Consider the following 25563-nt stretch of genomic DNA (forward strand, 5'->3'; position numbering starts at 1 on the left):
GCGTTAGCGGTAAAGCACCGCTAGTTTTAGCAGTGCTTTACTGCTGTTATAGCGGCACTTTTCGGCTGCTAGCGGGGCACTTTTAACCCCGCTAGCGGCCAAGGAAAGGGTTAAAACTGCCCACAAAGCAGGTGCTTCGGCAGCGCTGCCCATTGATTTCAATCACAGTTGCTGTTTAGGAGTGGTGTATACACTGCTCCTGCACCACCCCAAAGATGCTGCTTGCAGGACTTTTTTTTAATACTGAGAAAAAGAAATATATGCTTATCCTAGAGCAGGCTTTCAGGTGAATTCTGTAGATGTGAGATCCTGATTATTCCGATTCTCACAAGGAGATGCTCCAGTGCTACATATGAGATTTTGAATGCTTTCGCGGGATCTCCCCAGAAGGTCCAGTTATGACACCTAGGCTTGTAAGGTAGGTCCTTTTTAAATTTTTCTAAAAGATCATTTTACTTTTTAATGGAAGGCCCACTTTAATGAATCAGCCTTTTGGACAAATTGACTTTTTTTTATCAGTGCTATTGCGGGATGACATTTTTAACCTTCTACAATAAACTATAACCATGATCTATCAGTAGAAGGAACGTTACAATGTATATAAAAACTGATGTTTTCATGCACATTATAAGGAGAAAGACATTTCTTTTTCAGAGAGCTAGAACCATTCTGGAGTATGAGAAATGCTTGCCAACCTGTTTAAGAAATAAATTTAAACTTGGAAACATTTGCAACATCTCAGAAAAGGACCGAAGATTATGTTTAAGGTAATTAACATACTGTAGAAAGCTTGTATAAATGTATAAGGGTCAGTCTACCCAAATAGGATATTTTATTTATGCACCAAGCCTGTTTGAGTGAAGACCCTGGCTTCTTATACAGTATGTCTTGGATGCTCCAACAGCAAGATCTACCTGCCATAATTCCCAACTCTGCTGCAGCTCACCAATGAAATTTGGATATTCCCATCTGCCTTTATGTGTTCCTCAAAAAGTGCAAAAGAAATATTATGAAACTTTCAAAAAGGGGATCAGTAGATGTGCAAACCCGCAACTCAAGAGAAGAGCTCAAATGAGTCCGAGAGAAATATAGGGAACTGCCAGATGGGATAACTCTCCAGCACATACAAAAAGTATATATCAGTTTTGGATGGAATGGTCCTTTACATAATGTGTAAATGCTGATAAAGAATATACTGTATACATATATATATATTTTTCAAACTCTTTATTTAAAGTATCCAGCATACACAGAGCAGTATATCACATTAGACATATACTGTACATGAATGAAGTGACCTCAGAGAGATCTAGAATTAGCTGTAAATACTTATTATTAGTTATAATTAGTATGAAGTGTATGGGCGACCTTTTCGGAACACCTAACAAACACAAAATCTACAGAGCTTAAAATGGTGTAAGAGGGGTCGCCTCTCTTGGATCAAGTAGTCGCTGCCACCATGAATGCAGGGGATAGAGCACTTTTCATATTAAAAAACAGTGAAAGGAAAAGGAAAGAGCTAGAGAAATGTAGGAGTGAGAAAACAATAGGGGAAGGGAGGAAGGAGAAGAAAAAAAGGGGGGGGGGGTGGAGGGGGGAGTAAGACTAGTGTGGTTGCCGGCAGAGGGTTGAAGGAACCCGAGGACGTGCCATTAGGATACAGTGTCTTTGTACCCTTCCGGAAGAATTGAGGGCCTTTCCTTCTTCCGAGAATGTTAATATGTTCCAATGGACCCAGGTTTGATAACAAATATATTTTAATATTAATAGATTTGAAAGAAAATAGATTTGAAAGAAAATGAAAGGTTTAAGGAAGCTAATTAGAAATCATGTTCCAATAAGCAACCTTCATCAAGCTGAGATTTGATTCATTGCTCTGGGTTCATACACTTTGCAATGAAAGGTTATGTCCAGCCAAAAGGTTTTTAATTTTTTTTTTTAAGTTTTAGTGGGGGAAGGATTGGAACCTCTGTCGAGTTTTTAATGCTATCTGATGCTCTGTTAGATTAATCGTCGCTTATATCAGTTTTGCTCAAATTTTTTGAATATGTACACTAGTGCCACCAATAATTATTCAATATGTTTCCATTTTTGTTGTCTACAGAATTAATGAAGTTAAATGGACGGAGTGGCATAATCAGGTTACGTGCTTGAACGATGAGCCCAAGTTAAATGGTGTGTATTGTTTTACAATGGTAAACCTAAAAAATGCTGAGTGCAGCTCCTGCTGGGACAGGCAGAGGAAGAGCACGCACTGCACATGTGTAGCTTTTGAAACATGAAGTATGCTTGCTCTTGCAATGCTAGAGGTATTCCCCAAAGGGGGCAATTATTATAGGACTCAAGGACTATTTGGGCCAGGCCACACAGGGAACAGAACGGTCCTACTGTTATGGCATCTACATCTACCTGTATTTTAACAAAAAATGAAATACAGTTAAAACTGCTGGGGTTCTTTGTCTGCCTGGGCCTGTTTCTGTGAAAGGTGAATTTAACTTTTAACTACTGTGCTGATTTTCCTGATCCCAGACTTTCACAACTATCTACGACTGTTCAAAGGTGGGGCTGGCTGCAGAGCTTGTTACTGGCAGTGGAAGGAAGCAACAGTTTAAAGGCTAAATCCACCTTTTGCAAAGAAATAATAAATGCATATTTGCATTTATTATTTAGAAAATCAGCCTGCAGAGTATTGCAACTGAAACAGTGGATCCTGCAGACTCCTCCTCCAGCTTTTTGTCTGAACCTAGGTAAAGACTTTCAGTTGAAGACTTACAGTTGAGAGCTGGATGAAGAGTCAATGGACAAGTGCTGTGATCACCGCACTTGTGTACCACTGAGAACTACAAGTCCGTCTGCTGTGGTGGAAGATGGCACTTGTAGTTTATTCGTGTGTCCATCAGCAATCACCACAGGTAATCGCTAGCTGTGTGGACAGCAGAGAGTTGCTGTGACCACCGGCGACCTGTCATTATAGTGAACAGGGCCGATGGCTGCACCGGCTCATTCAGAGCCACAGCAGGAATCTCTGATTCCTGACGCTAAAATTCTCACCAGCCAATTTGCCACTTTGAATGTAGCCTTAGTCTTTACTGTAAATCTAAACTTTAACTAGATAACATTTAGTTTGCTAAAGCACTGTGTATCATAAGCAAATGCTTTTTTTTTTTTACTGTTCTCACTCTTTTTATATTCTTTTTGTATCTCTGTGCTCTTGATCTTCTGCAGTTGTTCAGCCACTTCCTGTCTATATGCATTTATTCCAGTATCAGCTGAACATCATTGCTCTGGATCAGCCTCCTGATAGTGAGAACAGTATAACCTGTGCAGTGTGTTGGCACAGGCTAAGTGTCGTTTTTGACAGAACTGAAGTTAACAGGGTGACAGCGCAAGAGCAAAATTGGGAGACAGCTGTCACCCCATAACAGGAAGGGCCTGAATAAGGACTTTCATGCCAGGATATTTTTTTAATAATGAAAATATTGATAACAACTTCTTTAGTTACATTACATGCTAAATTTGTATAAGAATTTTTGGTGATTGAGTTTAGATCTTCTTTATATATTTGTGAAAAAGTACAATTGGGACAATGGGGCAGCAGGATTGTCTCAGTACCGTTGTGTGACATCATACAATTGTTTAAAATACAATATATTTTATTTACACACATAGTTTGACAATACAGCATAAGAAAAAAGGAAATGAACATACAAATTAATAAAATATATGTGTTCCTCTTGATAGTTGCTACACCCCCCACACATGTATGGGATCACCTCTACCTGGCAATACTCCAGAGAGGGCATATAGTGTAGCTCATCGAACTCTCAACATGTTTCGCGGTGACCCGCTTCTTCAGGAGATAGACAAATAAGGGACAGGACACAAAAAATTAGATGTAGATAAATGTAGATACATCGTGATAACATAATTCATAGCTTAAGTTTTGTTATATAAGTCATATAATGTGTTCACTTGGAATAATGATATGTGAACCATTTACCTCAAAATGCAGATTCAATCGGCCAACAACCATCGGCGGCATCAAGCCATGTACCACTGAGCGAGCATGGGAATAAAACCAATACACAGGCCACTGTATTACTGTGTATACAAAGCTTAGAATCAATATGTGCTTAATTTACATGGCAATATATTCCTGGTATAAGCCAGGAATATATTGCCATGTAAATTAAGCACATATTGATACTATGCTTTGTATGTACAGTAATACAGTGGCCTATGCATTAGTTGTAGCACTTGGTCCCATTATATCTGTCCTACAGTTATCCCTCTGCTGTCTGAGAACACTGCTAGAAAGAAGGCATACCGTCTATCTGAGTGACAGTGCTGCTCTCTGACAGCTGAGGCCATCCTGGAGACCAGACCAGTGCTACCATTCTCAAAAGATTACAGCAGCAATGTGTTATATACAGTATATATGACTGCTTCTAAACATACACAGCCTCAGCTGATAAATTACACAGCTCTGTAGTGCTCAGTGATCTTTCTCTTTTAAAAATTCACAATCAGTGCTGTAGGACTGAACCATACATGGTACTGGTTAGGGTTGCCACCTCATCCCTTTAAAACCGAACACATATCAATTACACAGGTTCTGTGGCTGATTAAGGTGGTAATTAAACTCGCTTGGTGCCTTATCTGCATTAAATTAGCCTCAGAACCTGTGTAATTCATATGTGTTCGGGTTTAAAGGGATGAGGTGGCAACCCTAGTACTGGCCCAAATCCTTCATTCATAAAAATGAAAGCTCACTCTGTTTTGGGGCTGTGTGATCTATCGGCCAAGGCTGTGTATGTTTAGAAGTCATAGATAGTTCAGTGCCGCAGCACTGAGTGACCTTCCAGTATAATGAATGAACAGGAAGTGCTACCTTTATACTCAATTTTAATAAAAATACAATTTTAAAAGATGATTCAGCAATAAGTGGCTGTGTAATTTATTTGTGGCTGCTTGTAAGCATCCAGGGCACCTGCAGATATACCACACAGCCACGCAGCACTGCTCATAAATTGGGCTTCACACTGGGGAGAAGCTACAGCCAGCTTTCATATAAATGAAGAGGAACGTTTACTCTGCAATGGGGCCGCAAATCAGAATGGGAGCCATCCCATGGGATTTAATAAAAGTTTAAAACATTTGTGAGAGTTCTTCTTTAAACCTGATAGCATTCTTCTTGTGGCCAATGATTGTCATTAGTACTCTGCAACATCTATAGGAGAGCTCAAGTAAAACATGGTACAACACATTTTTCTGTACTGTAGCAGAAGCAACATATGTTGCTCAAAAGTGAAACAAGAGACCGATGTACTTATATAATGTGTTCTTCTTTTTAAAAGGAACCAGTTGCTCCGATTTGCGTGACATCGCTGGACCAGACCATCCTAAACAAATGTCCCAGATTACTATTCAGGTGTACAGTGCAGATGGCTGAATTCAAACTCCTCAATAATTATTTTGATAAATGTTCTCATTGAAACCATGTAGCCACTTTTTTATGTAACAAGCATGGGTACCTTCTGTGCAATGTACATGGCTCTTGAGGACGCCTGGCTTCCTGTTCTACATTGCCAAAGATCAGATTGTATGGGCAGCTACAGAACTTTTTTCAAAAATGTGTCCAACCTGATTTCAGCTACACCTTACAATTCTCTGTTCATGCTCCAATTACTATGTGTTCTGGTTCCTGCCATAATATGATTCTCATCTATTTCTGTCTGGGAGAAGAATCAAAGACAATGGTTTGCATTTGCTTTTTTTCAATAAGAGGAGTGAGACCTCATTGATGGAGGTGTAGAGAAAGGTGAAGAGGGAGTTCAAACAAAAATTTTTATTCTGCCATAAGATTGTGGTCGAACTGTCAAAGATGCAAGTGGTGCAGTTATACTGTGCACACTCTCCATTGATGGATGGACATCCAACACCTCTATGACTCCATAAAGATTGTGAGAAGTCTTCAGTGAAAGTCTCTTTCTGCACAGATATGACACACAAAGACTCCTGAAGTAAAACAGTGGCTACATATTTATAGCACTACCATGTTTATATCATTGATGCACTGGCATACCTGGGAAATGTTGAATTCTTTTGGGTGGAACTATGCGCACCACACCACACTGCACCAACAGTATGAGAGGCTTAAAGGATAGGTCTATAAAATGCAAATTAATATAAAATCTCTTTACAGCTCCATGTCTGACTTACAAATGGTGCCAAGCCTAGAACACCATGACCTCATATAGCCATACATATGACATCACTGTTATGGTATCACAATGTATGCATGGTTCTGATTGGCAAAAGCATACATTGACAACACACTGCATGCACAACCCACAGAACATGGTGTCCAAAAAAGAAGTTTAGTGTACTGCTCCAAACTACTAATTACCACTGCAAACATTTAAATACATCCAGATACCCCTTAATTATCCATTACATGCCTGCGAGGACATTGTTATTACATTAAAGCCTGAAGTTGCCAAAAATCCACAAGATTGTACCTGCATGTTTCATGCTGTGAGGTCTACAACCAGCTTATAGTGTATACATCTTAATCATCGCAACCCTTTAATACGCTAACCTACAATCAAGTAATAAAGTGCAATATAAATATTATAAATGAATGAATATTGTGAAAAAAATAAAAATCATAAAAAAGCAAAACACATTAGTGAATCCGCAATAAATTGTTGCCAGCACCAGCACACAATTATTTAGTAAAGTGCAAGTGCAATCTTACTTCATATCAAAAAAATTCATAGTAAGGCCCCTTTCACACTTGTGCGACCTGAAAGTCGTGTGACTTTGACGCGATTTTGCCGCAACTTTGACACGACTTGAAGCAATGCCTGTGTAATCTTGAGGTCTATGGACCTCAAGTTGCATTAAATTCAGACCAAAGCATGCAGGGACTACTTTGAAGTAGCTGTGACTTGAGGTTGCACAGATATGAATGGTACTCATTGGAAATCACAAGGTACGACTTGTCATGCAACTTTGCAGTCCCAAGTTGAGGACAAGTCGCACAAGTGTGAAAGGGGCCTAATCCTTTCAATCAATCTAAAATGTCCATAAAGTATAGAAACGTGCCAAATATTCTTGACTAAATATCTTGGAAATGTCCATAAATCATCATCTTGCATCTCTGTGCAAATATCACAAAAAAATACACATAAAGTGCAATCCCCCACCTGTGCTCTCTGGCTGCTCACCTCCCGTTATGACTCCTGTTTTACCAGTAAGTCACAACTCTCTGTTCCCCTTTAGGGTGTAATCAAATCTGTATAGCGTGTTATCCTTCCGTTCTCTTTACCCGGCTCTCTCCTTCACAGATGCATTCACAGGATCACGGCAATGTAAAACAGAAGATACTGTGTCTGGTGCTCTCTGTCTAAGAACGTGTTTATTAATTTTAAAACATAAGCAATCACACTTACATAAAAGGTACTTGAAGCCATGCCAGCTATTATCAACTTGAGACAAATACAACGGCTTACCGTCATGCAGTAAGCAATGGCCGTGGGATGAGGTCAAATGTCAAGCTCCTAGCTGCATACGCATTGGGTCAACACTTTGTTTACAACACTTTGTTTACAATCATCCCCCAACAGGCCAACCTGTAAAACATTCTGGTGATGACTCAGAAACTGTAGCAAATTTCCGTTATTACTGGATCAATGAGGCACTGAGGCCTGAAGGTGCTAAATTACAACCCCAATGCAACCATTAATATACAGTATTAATTGTTTTGATTACTGCAAAAATTATGTAAATATACCTATATTCCTGAGACTGTGATACTGTGCATAATACTGATACACATACATAGCTTAGATATGTAAAGGTACAATATAGGGGGTCTATTTAAAAAAATAAAAAGTAGCTGGACAAATGTCACAAGCATTTGCATAGCCGTCATCGATGAGTCATTACTGAGTTTTGCCTAATATTTTTATGATCCTCAGCTCCATCTATTGACCATAATGCAGTGTTTTCCTGAAATACTCCAATCTGGAAAATACCACAATATGGCCACTAGAGCTGTGGAGCTGATGATCATAGGAAATAAACATATTAGATAAAATACAGGGATAATTTGTGACGGCTGCGTGAATGCTTGTGACATTCAGCTAGCAAATATTTGTAAATATGCCCCATAGTGTATCTATATAGTGATCATATAGCTATTATTGCACTTTTTGTACTGTAGTGTATTTTTTATATGACTTCCATGCTTTTATATTGTTTTCTTCCCTTTTTTTTGAGTGAAATAAAGAGATACGTAGATAACCCACTGGATGGATCACTGTATTTTACTGCAATCACTTATCCTCCCTGCTTAAAGTGAACCTATCATGAGAAGTAAGAAAAAGGCAGACCTTTTTTCTGAAAATGCTAAATGCCGGTCTGCGCTGGTTGTTAGCCCCAGGTTTAACATGATAGTCATATAACAAGCAAACTCAGTCATGGCTGACTTTTAAAGCTGACCTTTACCCTATTTTACTGAAATTCACATAAGCGTGCATTTCCTCATGCCAATGTGTAATCATCTAACTGTTTTTTTTGATTACTTGCCTGTCCACTACCTGGCTCCCCTAAGGCCCCGTTCACACTAGAACACGGTGCGGGAGTTGTGTGCACCGTGTTTGAAGCGCACTGCAGAAACGCAGTGTGTTTGCCTGCACTGGATCACATCGTCCAGAAGTACCATGTAATCTGGTTGCAGTGAGTTTGTTTCTAAAAGTAGTGCAAGCACTACTTTTGTTGTGGTGCAGTACCATAGCTCCCAACTGTCCCTGATTTTGAGGGACTGTCCCTGATTTGGAGCAATGTCCCTCTGTCCCTCTTTACTCCTCATTTGTCCCTCATTTTGGTCTGGTCCTTATAGTTGTATATATAATGCACTTTTTATCTTTCAAAAATTGTTTCCCAGTGCTAAACCTTTGATCCAATTTCTAAATTGCCGCATTTGTAAAAATTTAAAGCCAATATAAAGGAATAGTAGTGGTAAAAAAAAGCTCTTGTGGATTTAATTAACTTCTTTTTGGTTAATTCCCTTTTAGCCCGGGTTCACACCTATGCGAATTTGCATAGCAGCAGAATGTGACTGGCTCCCTAAAGAGCCGGTTCACATATCTCCGTGGCGGCTGCGGAGCGCACTGCACAAAAACGCTGTGCGTCTTTGGCTCCGTTCTAGGGCCGAATTCAGGCATAGAATCGGCCTTGATTCGTCCCTGAAACGGGGAACAGGGACGCACAGCGCTCCTGTGCGATCCGCAGCCCGTTGTAGTGTGAACACGGGCTGAAGGGGGAGGGGCAGGGGGTGTGTCCTATGCCTATATATGTTTGCTAGTAGGTGTCCCTCATTCCCATCTCAAAATGTTGGGAGGTATGCAGTACGATTTGAGCCCATTCAAAATCAATGGGCTCAAATCACACCGCACTAACCCGCATGGGAAGAATCGGGCCTTAAAGAGGAGGGCCAGTCAAAAAAAATAAATAAATAAAAGTCAGCAGCTACAAACACTGCAGCTGCTGACTTTTAATTGGACACTTACCTGTCCCAGGGTCCAGCGATGCGGGGGATCGAAGACCCGCTCGTCTCCCCCTCCGTTCAGCGGCACCGGTATTGCAACTGTGGGCGCCGGGCTGTGGCTTCACAGCCTGGCACCCACTGCGCATGCGCGAGCAGCGCCGCGCGCCGTGATTGGCCGCTCAGTCACCTGGGACCTGTAATGGGTCCCAGATGATTGACAGGAGGGAGGGAGCAGAGCCGAGCCCTTCCTGTGCCGAGGTGGAAGTGATGTCACCAGCCCAGGCACTGAAAGAGGCAGACTACGAGGGACCCCCTAGCAACAGGCATTTAGAGGTGAGTAAAAAAAAAAAATATCCACATTTTTTTTGTATTTTTTTTTAGGATTTTTCATGTATTTTTTTTTTTTTTTGGGGTGGAACCCCACTTTAAGGCACTGATGACATAGTCCTGGCCTCACTGATAGTCCCTGGGAGAGCAACCTCATCACCTTTGCCATCAGGGAGATCTCACATCTAATCTGTGAAAGTTCACAGCACTGTTTTACTACATACATGTATAAGATGGAGCGCATGACGTCACTTGGCTCATCTCACGCATGCATCATTACAGTCATCTGTTTAAATAATTATTATTTTTTTAATGTCTTACTGCGCATGTGTGAGACAAGATGCATGTTGTTATATGTGCTCCATCCCACACATGCGCACTACGATGATATTGCGAGCTGACCCGGGAAAGGATTTCCAAAATGGAGTAAGGACACAGGCAGCAGAGAGGCCCCATGAAAAGGACAGAAGGAGAAGAAGAGGTAGCATGGAGGTAGGTAAGAATACTTATCTATGTTTTAGGTTGTCTTCTGTTCTTTTTGTTTAAAATGGGTCAACTTTAAAGTCGTTCTAAAGTCTAACAGTTTTTTTACCTTAAAGCGGAGTTCTACCCCCCCAGCAAAAAATGAAAAGTCAGAGGCTACACATACTATAGCTGCTGACTTTTAAAGGGGCTGTAAACCCTCATGGTTTTTCACCTTAATGCATTCTGTGCATTAAGGTGAAAAACCTTCTGTAGTGCTGCAGCCCCCGTTTTACTAAACTGAACGATGTCTTTCTCTGGCTGGGAAAGAGCACACCATTGGCTCCCGCTGCTTTCAATCAATCCAATGATGCGGCTGCCGGTGCCGAGTCCTGCTTTGTGTGTGAATACATGCAAAAGCAGGACTAGGGAGCGCGCCCGCACGGGTGTCCACCAAGGAGAGCGCTTCTCCAACGTGGATGTAGGGAGGAGCTACCAGCACCGCCGGGGGACCCCAGTAGAGGTAGATTGAGGCCACTCTGTGCAAAACGAACTGCACAGTGGAGGTAAGTATACCAGGTTTGTTATTTAAAAAAACCCCTTTAATATTAGGACACGAATCCAGCGATGTCGGCACCCCAGCCTTCGTTTCCATGGGTTTCCTCAGGTGCTGCCGCCGCCATTGATTGCAAGGGAGACAGGCAGTGAAGCCTTGCGGCTTCACAGCCTGTTCCCAACTGCGCATGCGCGGAGCGCCCTGCGCTTTATGAATGGGTCCGGCAGTGGGGGAAGGGGGCGAATGTCAGAGTGATCTTACCGCGGGCAGATCTCTCAGAAGTGGGGAAGGGAACTTGTCAAAAACAGGTACCTGCTCCCCCCGAAAGGTGTCAAATGTGGCACCAGAGAGAGGGAGGAGGCAGATAAGCAGAGCTTCCACTTTTGGGTGGAACTCCACTTTAATGCATTCCCTGCATTAAGGTAAAAAGATGCAAAAAAAAAAATTAAATAGTAAAAAAATTCTAAAAAATTAAATTGTAAAAAAAAACAAAAACCTACTGACACCACTCCCCCCTGCCCTACCATTGCTGTCCACTGCCCTAACCCCCTCCCCCTCCCTGAAATTAGTTTTTGCAGGTTGGGATGTCTGCAGCATGCTACAATGTGTCACAGGATTAGGGTATTTTGGCTTCTATTGTAGAGAAAGCACATCAAAGTAATGCATTAAAAGAAACACACATAAGGTACGCTAAATGCAATGCATGCCGAGTTATTCCTTATTCCAGCCTGATCTTCCCCAGGTATACATATGGCATTCTGGGGAAGTGGGTGCTGGTAAAAAATTGGCAATAGCTGAAATTTTGGGGTGCGTAGAGAAGGCTGTAATGATGTATTTTTGTGAAATACATATACTGTATAATACACAATAAAAATATCTTCCAGTATTTTATACACACCAAGATTTTGTACACAGCTTCTAGGGACCAGGAAATCTGAAGGGCTCAATAACACAATAACACCAGTCCGTGTGCTACAATACGTGTTTACTGGTGTATGTTGTGTAGTGGCTGTACACCCACATGGATGTCAGATTGGGTGTAGCGGTGTCCATGCAGCCATTGCATCCCAATTGACATGACTGGGACTGCTTGCACGGGATATATACGGAACACCTGTGCATCCTTGTGCGGGTAAACATAGCCGTGCACAGGGGTATGCATATCTATGGCTCATGTAAACAAGGCCTTAGGCTAGGTTCAAACTTGTGCAGCACCGTGAACGCGGACACAGCAATTCATTCAATGGGCTGCTGAGCCTCCTGAACATGCAGTGACGAGGTCTCGGCACCTTTTCTGAAACCGCAGCCCACATTAGGGTTGCCACCTTTTCTTCAAGCCAAACCCGAGCACTTTAGCGACCTGGGACACCTTTGGATGCCCCAAGGAGAGTAGTAATGCGATGTGCATGGCTAAATTGCTCTTGCTGACATCATCACCCTGCACCCCAGCAATGCCAAACCTGCCCCCAGACAGCCGCCTGCATCGTGGTTACTTGGGGAACCACAGCCCGGTCTGAATAATGTGTCCGGGTTTCAGTCCGCCTGAAATCCAGATACATGATTCAAAACCTGGATTGTCTGGGTAAAACCCGACCAGGTGGCAACCCTAGAGTCCTAGACCACATGGAAACCTAATATGCAGTGCAGTTCTCATTGCGGGGGGGGGGGGGCTTGTGGTTTCCAGTGCCTGGGGGTGCCATTAGGATTATTGTCACCCTCACGCATCTAATAAACTGCAGTGCTTTTTTGCCTGCAGGTGAATTTGGGTGTGGGAACTGGTGCAGTCGTGCAGCTGTAACCAACGGCACAAATGTGAACCTTGCCTTACGGTGGGAACGGGTACACAGAAAATGATTGTTTTTTGTGGGACTTTGCTTTCTTTTCCCATGCAACTACATAACGTGAGGGAGCTCTCTTATTACTGTTGGAAATGTTCTCATATGCTCTCTTATATGGTCTGCTCTCTTATATGGTCTGCTGTCACACAAGCAGAGATCAGACACCACAAAAGACATCTGAAAGTGAACGTTCTATTATCTCCTCACACTGGCTTCTCTCCCCTCACATCCCCTCCGCGGGGACAACCTGTGCCGCAGCACGCGCCCGCACAACTCGATTCTGATTGGCTGCATCAGGAAAAAGACAAATCCCGCGCGCAGTTCTACAGATTGGAGCGGGAAGCGGAGCTCCGGGTGGAGGAGGCTGAGCGGTATCACATGACCTCGGGGGAGGCGGAGAAGTAAAGATGAAGAGAAGCTTCCCAGGTGACGGAGATCATCAGTGTGCAGAAAGGAAGGAGAGAGCCGAGCTACAACCTCTCCTAATAGTTAGGATTGTACATTTACCTCATGGTGTGAGGAGAAGACACACACCATGTACAAGCTGACCTTCTCTGAGTGACTTGGAGGAGGGCGTGTTATAGGGTAGTGGGCTCCAAACGGCACTCTGAGGGCCAGGTGTGGCCCATTCCTTGCCTTTATGTGGTGCTTGGGGTAATGTTCAATGATGGGGCACCATGCCTTTCACTGAGCAACAATGGGGCACTATTCCTCCCACTGACACCAACAATGGAGCCAGGTACCATGCCTCCCACTGACACCAACAATGGAGCCGGGCACCATGCCTCCCACTGACACCAACAATGGGGCTCTATTCCTCCCACTGACACCAACAATGGGGCACCATGCCTCCCACTGACACCAACAATGGAGCCGGGCACCATGCCTCCCACTGACACCAACAATGGGGCTCTATTCCTCCCACTGACACCAACAATGGGGCACCATGCCTTTCACTGACACCAAGGGGGCACTATTCCTCCCACTGACACCAACAATGGGGCACTATTCCTCCCACTGACACCAACAATGGGGCACTATTTCTTCCACTGACACCAACAATGGGGCACTATTTCTTCCACTGACACCAACAATGGGGCACTATTTCTTCCACTGACACCAACACGGGGGCAATATCCCTCCCACTGCATAGTTACCAACAATGTAAAAAAAAATTATAGGGTCACATTTTTTGTCGGCAGGCGGAGTCTAATAATTAGGGGGGGGGCATTCGTTTGTAGTTGTGATGGAGCGGGAAAAGAAAAGTGCGACATGACGTGTTTTTGCTACGGCAAAAATGGCCGTGGTTTAAGCTAAATATTGGGCGTGACTCAAGGGGGTGTGGTTAGAGTGTGGGATGGAGGGAGAAACAAAGGGAGAGAGAGAGGGATGGAGGGACAGCAGGCCCAGATCCTACACCACAATAGAAATATGTGTATTTCAAAAAGTTTAACAATCAGATAAAGATACTCCAAACACCTGGTGTTAGTGCTTCAATCATCCCGGCACCATGGTTGTTATGGTGTCAGGATGATTGAAGCGCATTATTACTATTATTAAATTGTAATATAAAATTAAATGGTTCAACTCACCATAATGTAGAATCAGTGGGAGCCCTGAGCGTGTCACTTGCCATGTTGCCTGCCACCAGATGCCATAAGGTGTCCCCAGCGGAGTCTCCTTACATCAGGTGTCCCCAGCGGAGTCCCTTGTTACATCAGGTGTCCCAAGCGGAGTCCCTCCTTACATCAGGTGTCCCCAGCGGAGTCCCTCCTTACACCAGGTGTCCCCAGCAGAGTCTCTCCTTACGTCAGGTGACCCCAGCGGAGTCCCCTCTTACATCAGGTGTCCCCAGCGGAGTCCCTCCTTACATCAGGTGTCCCCAGCATAGTCCCTCCTTACACCAGGTGTCTCCAGCGGAGTCTCTCCTTATATCAGGTGTCCCCGACAGGGTGTCTCTTCTTACATCAGGTGTCCTCACCGGATTCCCTCCTTACATCAGGTGTCCCCAGCGGAGTCCCTCTTTACATCAGGTATTCCCAGTAGAGTCCCTCTTTACACCAGGCGTTCCCAGTGGTGTCCCCCTTACATCTGGTGGAGCCCCGTTTACATCAGGTGTCCCCCCAGTGGAGCCCCCTTTACATCAGGTGTCCCCCAGTGGCGCCCCCTTTACATCAGGTGTCCCCCTTACATCCGGTGTCCCCCATTGGAGCCCCCTTTACATCAGGTGTCGCCCTTACATCAGGTATCCCCCAGCGGTGTCCCCCTTACATCAGGAATCTCCCAGTGGAGCCCACCTCACATCAGGTGTCCCCCAGTGGAGCCCCCTTTACATCAGGTACAATGGGGACGGAAAGTATAACTCTTTGTTATATTGCAGCCATTTGCTAAAATCATTTAAGTTTATTTTTTTCCTCATTAATGTACACACAGCACCCCATATTGACAGAAAAACACAGAATTGTTGACATTTTTGCAGATTTATTAAAAAAGAAAAACTGAAATATCACATGGTCCTAAGTATTCAGACCCTTTGCTGTGACACTCATATATTTACCTCAGGTGCTGTCCATTTCTTCTGATCATCCTTGAAATGGTTCTACACCTTCATTTGAGTCCAGCTGTGTTTGATTATACTGATTGGACTTGATTAGGAAAGCTACACACCTGTCTATATAAAACCTTACAGCTCACAGTGCATGTCAGAGCAAATGAGAATCATGAGGCCAAAGGAACTGCCTGAAGAGCTCAGAGACAGAATTGTGGCAAGGCACAGATCTGGCCAAGGTTACTAAAAAATTTCTGCTGCACTTAAGGTTCCTAAGAGCACAGTGGCCTCCATAATCCTTAAATGGAAGACGTTTGGGATGACCAGAACCCTTCCTAGAGCTGGCCGTCCGGCCAAACTGAGCTATCTGGGGAGAAGAGCCTTGATGAGAAAGTTAAAGAAGAACCCAAAGATCACTGTGGCTGAGCTCCAGAGATGCAGTTGGGAGATGGGAGAAAGTTGTAGAAAGTCAACCATCACTGCAGCCCTCCACCAGTTGGGGCTTTATGGCAGAGTGGCCCGACGGAAGCCTCTCCTCAGTGCAAGACACATGAAAGCCTGCATGGAGTTTGCTAAAAAACACCTGAAGGACTCCAAGATGGTGAGAAATAAGATTCTCTGGTCTGATGAGACCACGATAGAACTTTTTGGCCTTAATTCTAAGCGGTATGTGTGAAGAAAACCAGGCACTGCTCATCACCTGTTCATTACAGTCCCAACAGTGAAGCATGGTGGTGGCAGCATCATGCTGTGGGGGTGTTTTTCAGCTGCAGGGACAGGACGACTGGTTGCAATCGAGGGAAAGATGATTGCGGCCAAGTACAGAGATATCCTTTACGAAAACCTTCTCCAGAGTGCTCAGGACCTCAGACTGGGCCGAAGGTTTACCTTCAAACAAGACAATGACCCTAAGCACACAGCTAAAATAACGAAGGAGTGGCTTCACAACAACTCCGTGACTGTTCTTGAATGGCCCAACCGAAGCCCTGACTTAAACCCAATTGAGCATCTCTGGAGAGACCTAAAAATGGCTGTCCACCAACGTTTACCATCCAACCTGACAGAACTGGAGAGGATCTGCAAGGAGGAATGGCAGAGGATCCCCAAATCCAGGTGTGAAAAACTTGTTGCATTTTTCCCTAAAAGACTCATGGCTGTATTAGATCAACAGGGGCTTCTTCTAAATACTGAGCAAAGGGTCTGAATACTTATTACCATGTGATATTTCAGTTTTTCTTTTTAAACAAATCTGCAAAAATTTCAACAATTCTGTGTTTTACTGTCAATATGGGGTGCTGTGTGTACATTAATGAGGAAAAAATGAACTTAAATGATTGTAGCAAATGGCTGCAATATAACAAAGAGTGAAAAAATTTAAGGGGTCTGAATACTTTCCGTCCCCACTGTATCCCCCAGTGGTGTCCCCTTTACATCAGATATCCCTCAGCGGTGTCCCCCTTACATCAGGTGTCCCCCTTACATCAGGTATCCCCCAGGGGTGTCCCCCAGTGGAGCCCCCCCTTTACATCAGGTAACCCCAGTGGAGCCCCCCTTACATCAGGTATCCCCCAGTTGAGCCCCCTTACATTAGGTATCCCCCCAGTGGAGCGCCCTTTTACATCAGGTATCCCCAGTGGAGCCCTCCCTTTACATCAGGTAACCCCAGTGGAGCCCCCCTTACATCAGGTATCCCCCAGTGGAGCCCCCCCTTACATCAGGTATCCTCCCAGTGGAGCCCCCCTTTACATCAGGTATCCCTCAGTGGAGCTCCCTTTACATCATTTGTCCCCCCCAGTGGAGCCCCCTTTACATCAGGTGTCCCCCCAGTGTAGACCCTTTACATCAGGTATCCCCCTTACATCAGGTATCCCCCCCGTGGAGCCCCCTTTACATCAGGTAGAGCCCCCTTTAAATCAGGTGTACCCCCAGTGGAGCCCCCTTCACATCAGGAGTCCACTCAGTGGAGCCCCCTTTACATCAGGTATCCTCCCCAGTGGAGCCTCCCCTTACATCAGGTATCCCTCAGTTGAGCCCCGTTACATTAGGTGTCCCCCCAGTGGAGCCCCCTTTTACATCAGGTATCCCCAGTGGAGCCCCCCCTTTACATCAGGTAACCCCAGTGAAGCCCCCCCTTACATCAGGTATCCCCCAGTGGATCCCACCCTTACATCAGGTATCCCCCAGTGGAGCCCCCCTTTACATCAGGTATCCCCCAGTGGAGCCCCCTTTACATCAGGTGTCCCCCCAGTGGAGCCTCCTTTACATCAGGTGTCCCCCCAGTGTAGCCCCTTTACATCAGGTATCCCCCTCTTACATCAGGTATCCCCCCTGTGGAGCCCCCTTTACATCAGGTATCCCCCAGTGGAGCCCCCTTTAAATCAGGTGGAGCCCCCTTTCACATCAGGTGTCCTCTCAGTGGAGCCCCCTTTTCATCAGGTATCCCCCTTACATCAGGTATCCCCCCCCAGTGGAGCTCCCTTTACATCAGGTATCCCCCCCAGTGGAGCCCCCTTTACATCAGGTATCCCCCCCTTTACATCAGGTATCCCCCAGTGGAGCCCCCTTTACATCAGGTATCCCAGAAGTAACAGGCCGAGGGGGAACAAAATAGAGGTGGAGCCAGCCGGGTGGCTACAATAGAAATTGAGCTGCGGCACCGCAGCTCAATTTCCGTTGTCAGCCACGCGGCCGGCTCCGCCTCTTGTTTGTTCTTGGCGTTACTTCTTCTGGTCTTCTGTAAAATGGCTGCGGGTGGAGACATTGCTGGCCGCGGACCTCTAGCGGCGGCGAAAAAACGGATTTCCCAGGACATTTCCCGGGAAATGCTTAAATCGGTCTAAATCCTGGGAATGTCCCAGGAAATTCGGGACAGTTGGCAAGTATACCACTGAAACAGATGATGGGGCACTATTCCTCCCACTAATACCAGTGATGGGATACTATTCCTCTCACTGACACCAGTGATGGGATACTATTCCTCTCACTGACACCAACGATGGGGCACTATTCCTCCCAGTGACACCAATGATGGGGCACCATTCCTCTCACTGACACCAGTGATGGGGCATATTTAGTGAAGGGGCATTTTCTACTCCCATTGGCCTCAGTGTGGCCCCCCTAAGGCCAGGGTCACATACTTGTGTCTCTGTGAGGGTGCGTTTCATTCATTTAAATGGGCTGCTGTACCTGTGGGGAGCACAGACCCTTTTTGGAAAACACACCCACAGGGCAGCTACACATTCCTAGCACCCCGCACGTCTGCTACACATGCCGCTCCTGCGGAAAAACTTAAACAATGTGTTACCTTTGGCAAGCAGTGCCGCCACCGAATGCAACTCATGTAGTTCTATGTGGCTGTACTGGAACTGCTCCACAACCACGTACAATGAGCCCAATTGCGGCTCGGTAGGACGGAAGTTATTGGGGTAATTATAAGGTTACATCAGGTGCCTGTCAAACACCAGAAAAGCGTTTTGAGTGGGGATCGTTTTTGAGAGGAGCAGCAGGGCGTATCGCACTTGTCAACAAGCCCTAAGGCTCACGTCGTATTTGTGCGGTGTGTTTTACTTGAGCTTTAGGTGCATTATCATTATCAGTATCATGTGTGTTTTAAGGGAAGCGCATGAAAGATGCAGTAAGCAGACACCTAAAACGCAATGAATCTAAAGCTTCATTCACACGGGCACTGAGGCTTGTACACCCTGAATCAGTCGTGTGTTTATGTGATCAATTGTTCATGCAGGCATCTTATGTACGTCTATGGAGATGCAGCATCTGTATGGACATAGCCACTCATCTCAATTTGATTGGCCTGGGGCTGAGCGCCTTGTGCACCCCCATCACTTTAGGAGCTGCACCCCAGTACAACATACTTAACCACTTGCTTACTGGGCACTTAAACCCCCCTCCTACCCAGACCAGTTTTCAGCTTTTAGCGCTGACGCACTTTGAATGAAAATTGCACGGTTATGCAACACTGCACCCAAACTAAATTTTTATCATTTTTTTTCCCACAAATAGAGCTTTCTTTTGGCGGTAGTTGATAACCTCTGTGGTTTTTATTTTTTGTTAAACAAATGTAAAAAGACCGAATTTTTAAAAAAATTATTATTTTTTTAAATATTTTGTTATAAAATTTTTAAAACAGGTAATTTTTCTCCTTCATTGATGTACGCTGATGAGGCGGCACTGATGAGGCGGCACTGATGAGGCGGCACTGATGGGCACCGATAGGTGGCAGTGATGGGCACTGATGGGTGGCAGTGATAGGCACTGATGGGTGGCAATAATGGGCACTGATCAGTTACACTGATAGGCAGCACTGCTAGGTGGCACTGATTGGCACCACTGGTGGGCATTGATAGGTGGCACTTGTGGGCATTGATAGGTGGCACTTGTGGGCATCGGCAGGTGGCACTTGTGGGCATTGATAGGTGGCACCCATTGGCATTGATAGGTGGCACTGTGAGCACTGTTAGGTGGCAATGGCAGGTGGCACATGTGAGGTAGATGTGCCTCTTCCTCTTCGGGACCGATGTCCCTTGCAGATGAGCCGTTAATCAGCTTTTTTTTCTCCTCACGCCGTCAGCGTGAGGAGAAAAATAAATGATTACCAAGCTTTTGTTTACATCATGTGATCAGCTGTCATTGGCTGACAGCTGATCACATGGTAAGGGGCCGGGACCTGCCCTTTATTAGGATCGGTGATCACTCGAGTCTCAGTGACTCGGTGATCACAGGGGCGCGTGCACAGGGGAGGTCCACGCTGTGCCTGTCATTCGGCTATAGCGCGGATGCCAAGAGGTTAAAGAGGTGCTGGGAACTTTTAGGCCTCATGCACACTGGATGCTTTGGCCTTTCCTCCTGGCAGAGGTGTTTTAGCAGAAAAAATGCTTGACGCTTGTAAACACGTGCAATATGTTTAGACACATCAAGCACTTGGGCCTCAATTCATTTCATTGGCCAGAATTATAATTTATTCTGGTAATTGAAATTAATTAACGATTGAGTGCTAAATGCATTAACGCACGTTCGGACACGTTTTCACACATCTAACCTTTTCTCTGCCAAGATGCTGCTGCTCCCGGCCGCACTGAGGAAGGGTTCTGCCTCTAAAGGTCTCTAAGCACCTATGTGTGCATGGACAAATAGGTTATCATATAGGGGTTGTTTGGAGACAAAAAAAAAAAAATACACCAGGTGTCCCCAACAGCAGTATTAAAAATATCCAGTGTGCATGAGGCCTTAAGCCGGCCATTGACAGCTTGAATCTCACCCGGTTCAGCAGGGACCCTCCGAGATTCGAACCATGTATGGGCAGGGTGAACGACTTTGGAGTGCAACTTTGATGCAACTTGGACGCAACTTTGGATGGGTGCAACTTGGATATGGCTTTGACCAGTGATAATGGACAACTGTTGCATTGTATAACATTCAGGTATGACTTTCAATCAACTTCTGAGGGTTAACATTGAAGTCTATTGCCCTCAAGTTGCATGAAAGTCGGATCAAAGTAGTGCATGAACTACTTTGAAGTTGCTGCAACTTTAAGTCGCCTATACAGTGAGGGAAAAAAAAGTATTTAATCCCCTGCTGATTTTGTAAGTTTGCCAACTGAGGAAGAAATGATCAGTCTATAATTGTAATGGTAGGTTTATTTTAACAGTGAGAGACAGAATAACAAAAATATCCAGAAAAACGCATTAAAAAAAAGTTATAAATTGATTTGCATTTTACTGAGTGAAATAAGAACAGTAATACCTCGAATTGCGAGTAACGGGCTTAATGAGCGTTTCGCAATCTGAGCTATTATTTTTTTAAATCCTAACTCGGTTTGCGAGCGTTGTCTTGCAAAACTAGTAGGATTCAAGCCTCTGCGGTGTGCAGTACCAAATTTGGCCAGATGTGTGGGGGCGCCGGTAACATTCAGAGCCGCTAGGATGCACTCGGAGCCACTCGGAAACACTCTCTGAGTTTCCATTGACTTCTATGGGGAAACTCGCTTTGATATACAAGTGCTTTGGATTACATGCATTCTTCTGGAAGGAATTATGCTCGTAATCCAAGGTTCCACTGTATTTGATCCGCTATCAATCAGTAAGATTTCTGGCTCCCAGGTGTCTTCTATACAGGTAACGAGCTGAGATTAGGAGCTCTCTCTTAGACTCCATTCATACTCTATTAGATTTTCTGCAGATTTTTGGCTTCAAATTTACCAAAACTATGTAGTGCAAGGGCCTGCCTGATTGCATACAAAATGAAACTCTTAAAGTGGAGTTCCACCCAAAAATGGAACTTCCGCTTTTCCGGTTCCTCCCCCCTCCGGTGTCACATTTGGCACCTTTCAGGGGGAGGGGGGAGCAGATACCTGTCTAATACAGGTGTTTTGCTCCCACTTCCGGGCATAGATACCCGAGCCACCTGCGGGTATCTACGCCACTTCCGGCGCCTTCTCCTTCCCCCTCCCACTGTCTTCTGGGAGACACACAGGTCCCAGAAGACAGCAGGGACCGGTGGGATAGCGAGACGCGCATGCGCAGTAGGGAACCAGGAAGTGAAGCCTTACCGAAGATGGCGGCGGCAGCACCCAACAGCCGAGGGATAGATTGGCTTCGGGAGCCGGCAAACAAAGCCCTCGTCGTCCCCGCTCGAGGCCGCATCCATCTTCGCCTGCCCTCCTTCCGGGGCCCGCGGACTCTGGCTGTGTGACTGGCCAGGTCCATCGGTTATGGCACAGGCTATTGAAGAAACGTCACGGGTGGCTGTTCCTTCAGAGCGCATCAGTATACAGTAAATACCTCCTAAACGGCGCAGGAGATATTTAGGAGATATTTATAGTTCCTACAGGTAAGCCTTATTCTAGGCTTACCTATATGTTCAAAGAATACAGGAAGGTTTACTTCCTCTATAATGGCTTGGAGAGGATCTGCAAGGAGGAGTGGGATAAAACCCCTCCTGAGATGTGTGCAAACCTGGTGACCAACTATAAGAAACGTCTGACCTCTGTGATTCCCAACAAGGGATTTGCCACCAAGTACCAAGTCATATTTTGCGAAGGGGTCAAATACTTATTTCACTCATTGAAATGCAAATCAATTTATAACTTTTTTGAAATGTGTTTTTCTGGATATTTTTGTTGTTATTCTGTCTCTCACTGTTAAAATAAACCTACCATTAAATTTATAGACTGATCATTTCTTTGTCAGTGGGCAAATGTACAAAATCAGCAGGGGATCAAATACTTTTTTCCCTCACTGTACATGAATGGCTATCATTGAAAGAAACATGGGGAATGACTTGTCATGCATCTTTGATTTCCAAAGTTGTATGACAAGTTGCACAAGTGTGAATGGAGCCCCTTTCACACTTGTGCGACTTGTCCTGTGACTTGGCACTGCAAAGTTGCATGACAAGTCATACCCCATGATTTCCAATGAGTACCGTTCATATCTGTGCAACTTCAAAGTAGTCCCGCGCATGCTCGGAATCAAGCAGAAGAGCCGCACTGGCTATTGAACTTCATTTTTCTAGGCTCGTCAGACGTGTTGTACGTCAACGTGTTCTTGGCGTTCGGAAATTCTGACCAACTTTGTGTGACTGTATGTATGCAAGACAAGTTTGAGCCAACATCCGTCAGAAAGAAAACATGGATTTCGTTGTCGGAAAATCCTATCGTGTGTACAGGGCATAAGAGTTCAGTGCAAAAGAGGTTAGAAGCTCAATGTATTTCTGACAGCCCCGTCTTCTGAAGAAAATGCTGTAGAGTGACTCGGTATTAACATATAAAGTGTTGGACAGTGATCAGATCATTTATTATCTAGTATGCTTTCATATCTAGTATATATTTTTTTATGTTATGAAAGTACTTTCTTGTTTAACAACCTTGTTTAGCAGATATTTTTTGTTTAGCAGCCTGTCTTCAGCCTTTACCTATCTTCAGCCAAAAGAAAAGAAACAGACAACCACTAATCTCAGTTCCTCAAAAAAATGAAGTCTTTGGTTTTGCTCCAGAGAGTGTTGAATTCTCCTCCATGGCACCAGCAGATACAGGTTAGCCAAGACATGTTTTCTTTCCTTTAACCACTTCAGCCCTGGAAGGTTTACCAGTCCGCCCCCCCCCCCCCCCCCCCTCATGACCAGGCGATTTTTTTGTGATAAGGTGAAAATAATATATATATATATATATATATATATATATATATATATATATATATATATATATTAGGGGTGCTGAAATTAGTCGTTGCATCGATGCATCGCGATTCGGGTGTCCCCGATGCGGCATCGATGCATAAGGACCGGAAAATCGATGTCACTTCATACCGAATTTCTCCGTAGTACGATCATGTGAGGTTTCTGGCCCGTCCCACCCCTCTCCGCTCTCCTCTCACGTGTCTCCTGAGTCCTGACGTCAGCGGGGAATTCTCAGTCCCGCCTGCCTCTCTTCTGATACGATAACTATAGTCAGCGGGCGAGACTGAGAATTCCCAGCTGACGTCAGGACTCAGGAGACACGTGAGAGGAGAGCGGAGAGGGGCGGGACGAGCCGGGAGTCACATGATCGTACTACGGAGAAATTCGGTATGAAGTGACATCATTTTTTAAAAAGCACATACAGCGGGGGCACAGCATCCATTGTAATACAACATTTATTAAAAGAAAGTAATTGTGGGGGTCGTGATGGCTGTATTTAATGGGCACAGGTGGCTGCGTTTGCGTTTGGGCACAGGTGGCTGCGTTTGGCGGGCACAAGTGGCTGCGTTTGGGCACAGGTGGCTGCATTTGACGGGCACAAGTGGCTGTGTTTGGGCACAGGTGGCTGCATTTGACGGGCACAAGTGGCTGCGTTTGGGCACAGATGTTTGCGTTTGAGCACAGGTGGCTGCGTTTGGGCACAGGTGGCTGCATTTGGGCACAGGTGGCTGCGTTTGACAGGCACAAGTGGCTGCGTTTGGGCACAGGTGGCTGCGTTTGGGCACAGGTGGCAGCGTTTGACGGGCACAAGTGGCTGCGTTTGATGGGCACAAGTGGCTACATTTGACGGGCACAAGTGGCTGCGTTTGACGGGCACAAGTGGCTGCGTTTGACGGGCACAGTGGCTGCGTTTGATGGGCACAGTGGCTGCATTTGATGGGCACAGTGGCTGCATTTGATGGGCACAGTGGCTGCATTTGATGGGGCACAGTGAGGCTGCATTTGATGGGGGAGGTTCAGTATTTTTCAGTTTGTTTGCACCCCCCATAAATATTTTGAGCACCAGCTGCCACTGGTCAGCACAGAGACAGTTACAGGGAACTTCACAGGGCTGTTTGTCATCTGTGGATTCTATCCCTTCTGACCTCCCAGCAGCCGTGTGTGTGTGAATCTCTGTACCCTGTAGTGCACCGGATTACTGCACTTTTTAGGGAGTGAGGTTATTTTTAATTCAAAGCGGAGTTCCAGTCAATTTTTTGTTTATTAGAAGTCACAGCGGGGGGCACAGCATCCATTGTAATACAACATTTATTAAGAGAAAGTAATTGTGGGGGGGGGGGTAGTGATGGCTGCATTTAATGGGCACAGGTGGCTGCGCTTGCGTTTGGGCACAGGTGGCTGCGTTTGGGCACAGGTGGCTGCGTTTGGCGGACACAAGTGGCTGCGTTTGGGCACAGGTGGCTGCGTTTGACGGGCACAAGTGGCTGCGTTTGGGCACAGGTGGCTGCATTTGGGCACAGGTGGCTGCGTTTGCGTTTCAGCACAGGTGGCTGCGTTTGGGCACAGGTGGCTGCATTTGGGCACAGGTGGCTGCGTTTGACGGGCACAAGTGGCTGCGTTTGGGCACAGGTGGCTGCATTTGGGCACAGGTGGCTGCGTTTGACGGGCACAAGTGGCTGCGTTTGGGCACAAGTGGCTGCGTTTGATGGCCACAAGTGGCTGCGTTTGACGGGCACAAGTGGCTGCGTTTGACGGGCACAGTGGCTGCGTTTGATGGGCACAGTGGCTGCATTTGATGGGCACAGTGAGGCTGCATTTGATGGGGGAGGTTCAGTATTTTTCAGTTTGTTTGCACCCCCCATAAATATTTTGAGCACCAGCTGCCACTGGTCAGCACAGAGACAGTACAGGGAACTTCACAGGGCTGTTTGTCATCTGTGGATTCTATCCCTTCTGACCTCCCAGCAGCCGTGTGTGTGTGAATCTCTGTACCCTGTAGTGCACCGGATTACTGCACTTTTTAGGGAGTGAGGTTATTTTTAATTCAAAGCGGAGTTCCAGTCAATTTTTTGTTTATTAGAAG

General features: G+C 45.4%; 2 protein-coding genes across 3 annotated transcripts in view; both read left to right on the forward strand.

The window, feature by feature from the left end:
• The window catches only part of LOC141129114 (transient receptor potential cation channel subfamily V member 3-like), a 103060-nt gene extending 94746 nt beyond the window's left edge, over positions 1-8314 (forward strand). For both annotated transcript variants that reach the window (XM_073616917.1, XM_073616918.1), the window contains 3 exons: positions 655-767; positions 2105-2175; positions 5358-8314. In XM_073616917.1, coding sequence (XP_073473018.1) covers positions 655-767; positions 2105-2175; positions 5358-5452 — 279 coding nt within the window. In that variant the 3' untranslated portion in view covers positions 5453-8314. The remainder of the gene's footprint in view (positions 1-654; positions 768-2104; positions 2176-5357) is intronic.
• Positions 8315-10267: 1953 nt separating this feature from the next.
• SPATA22 (spermatogenesis associated 22) overlaps positions 10268-25563 on the forward strand; it is a 39887-nt gene continuing 24591 nt past the window's right edge. Inside the window, exons 1-2 of the mRNA XM_073614369.1 lie at positions 10268-10379; positions 23199-23336. Coding sequence (XP_073470470.1) covers positions 10268-10379; positions 23199-23336 — 250 coding nt within the window. The remainder of the gene's footprint in view (positions 10380-23198; positions 23337-25563) is intronic.

This window comes from Aquarana catesbeiana, linkage group LG02, assembly GCF_042186555.1.
Source record: "Aquarana catesbeiana isolate 2022-GZ linkage group LG02, ASM4218655v1, whole genome shotgun sequence".
Taxonomy (NCBI): domain Eukaryota; kingdom Metazoa; phylum Chordata; class Amphibia; order Anura; family Ranidae; genus Aquarana; species Aquarana catesbeiana.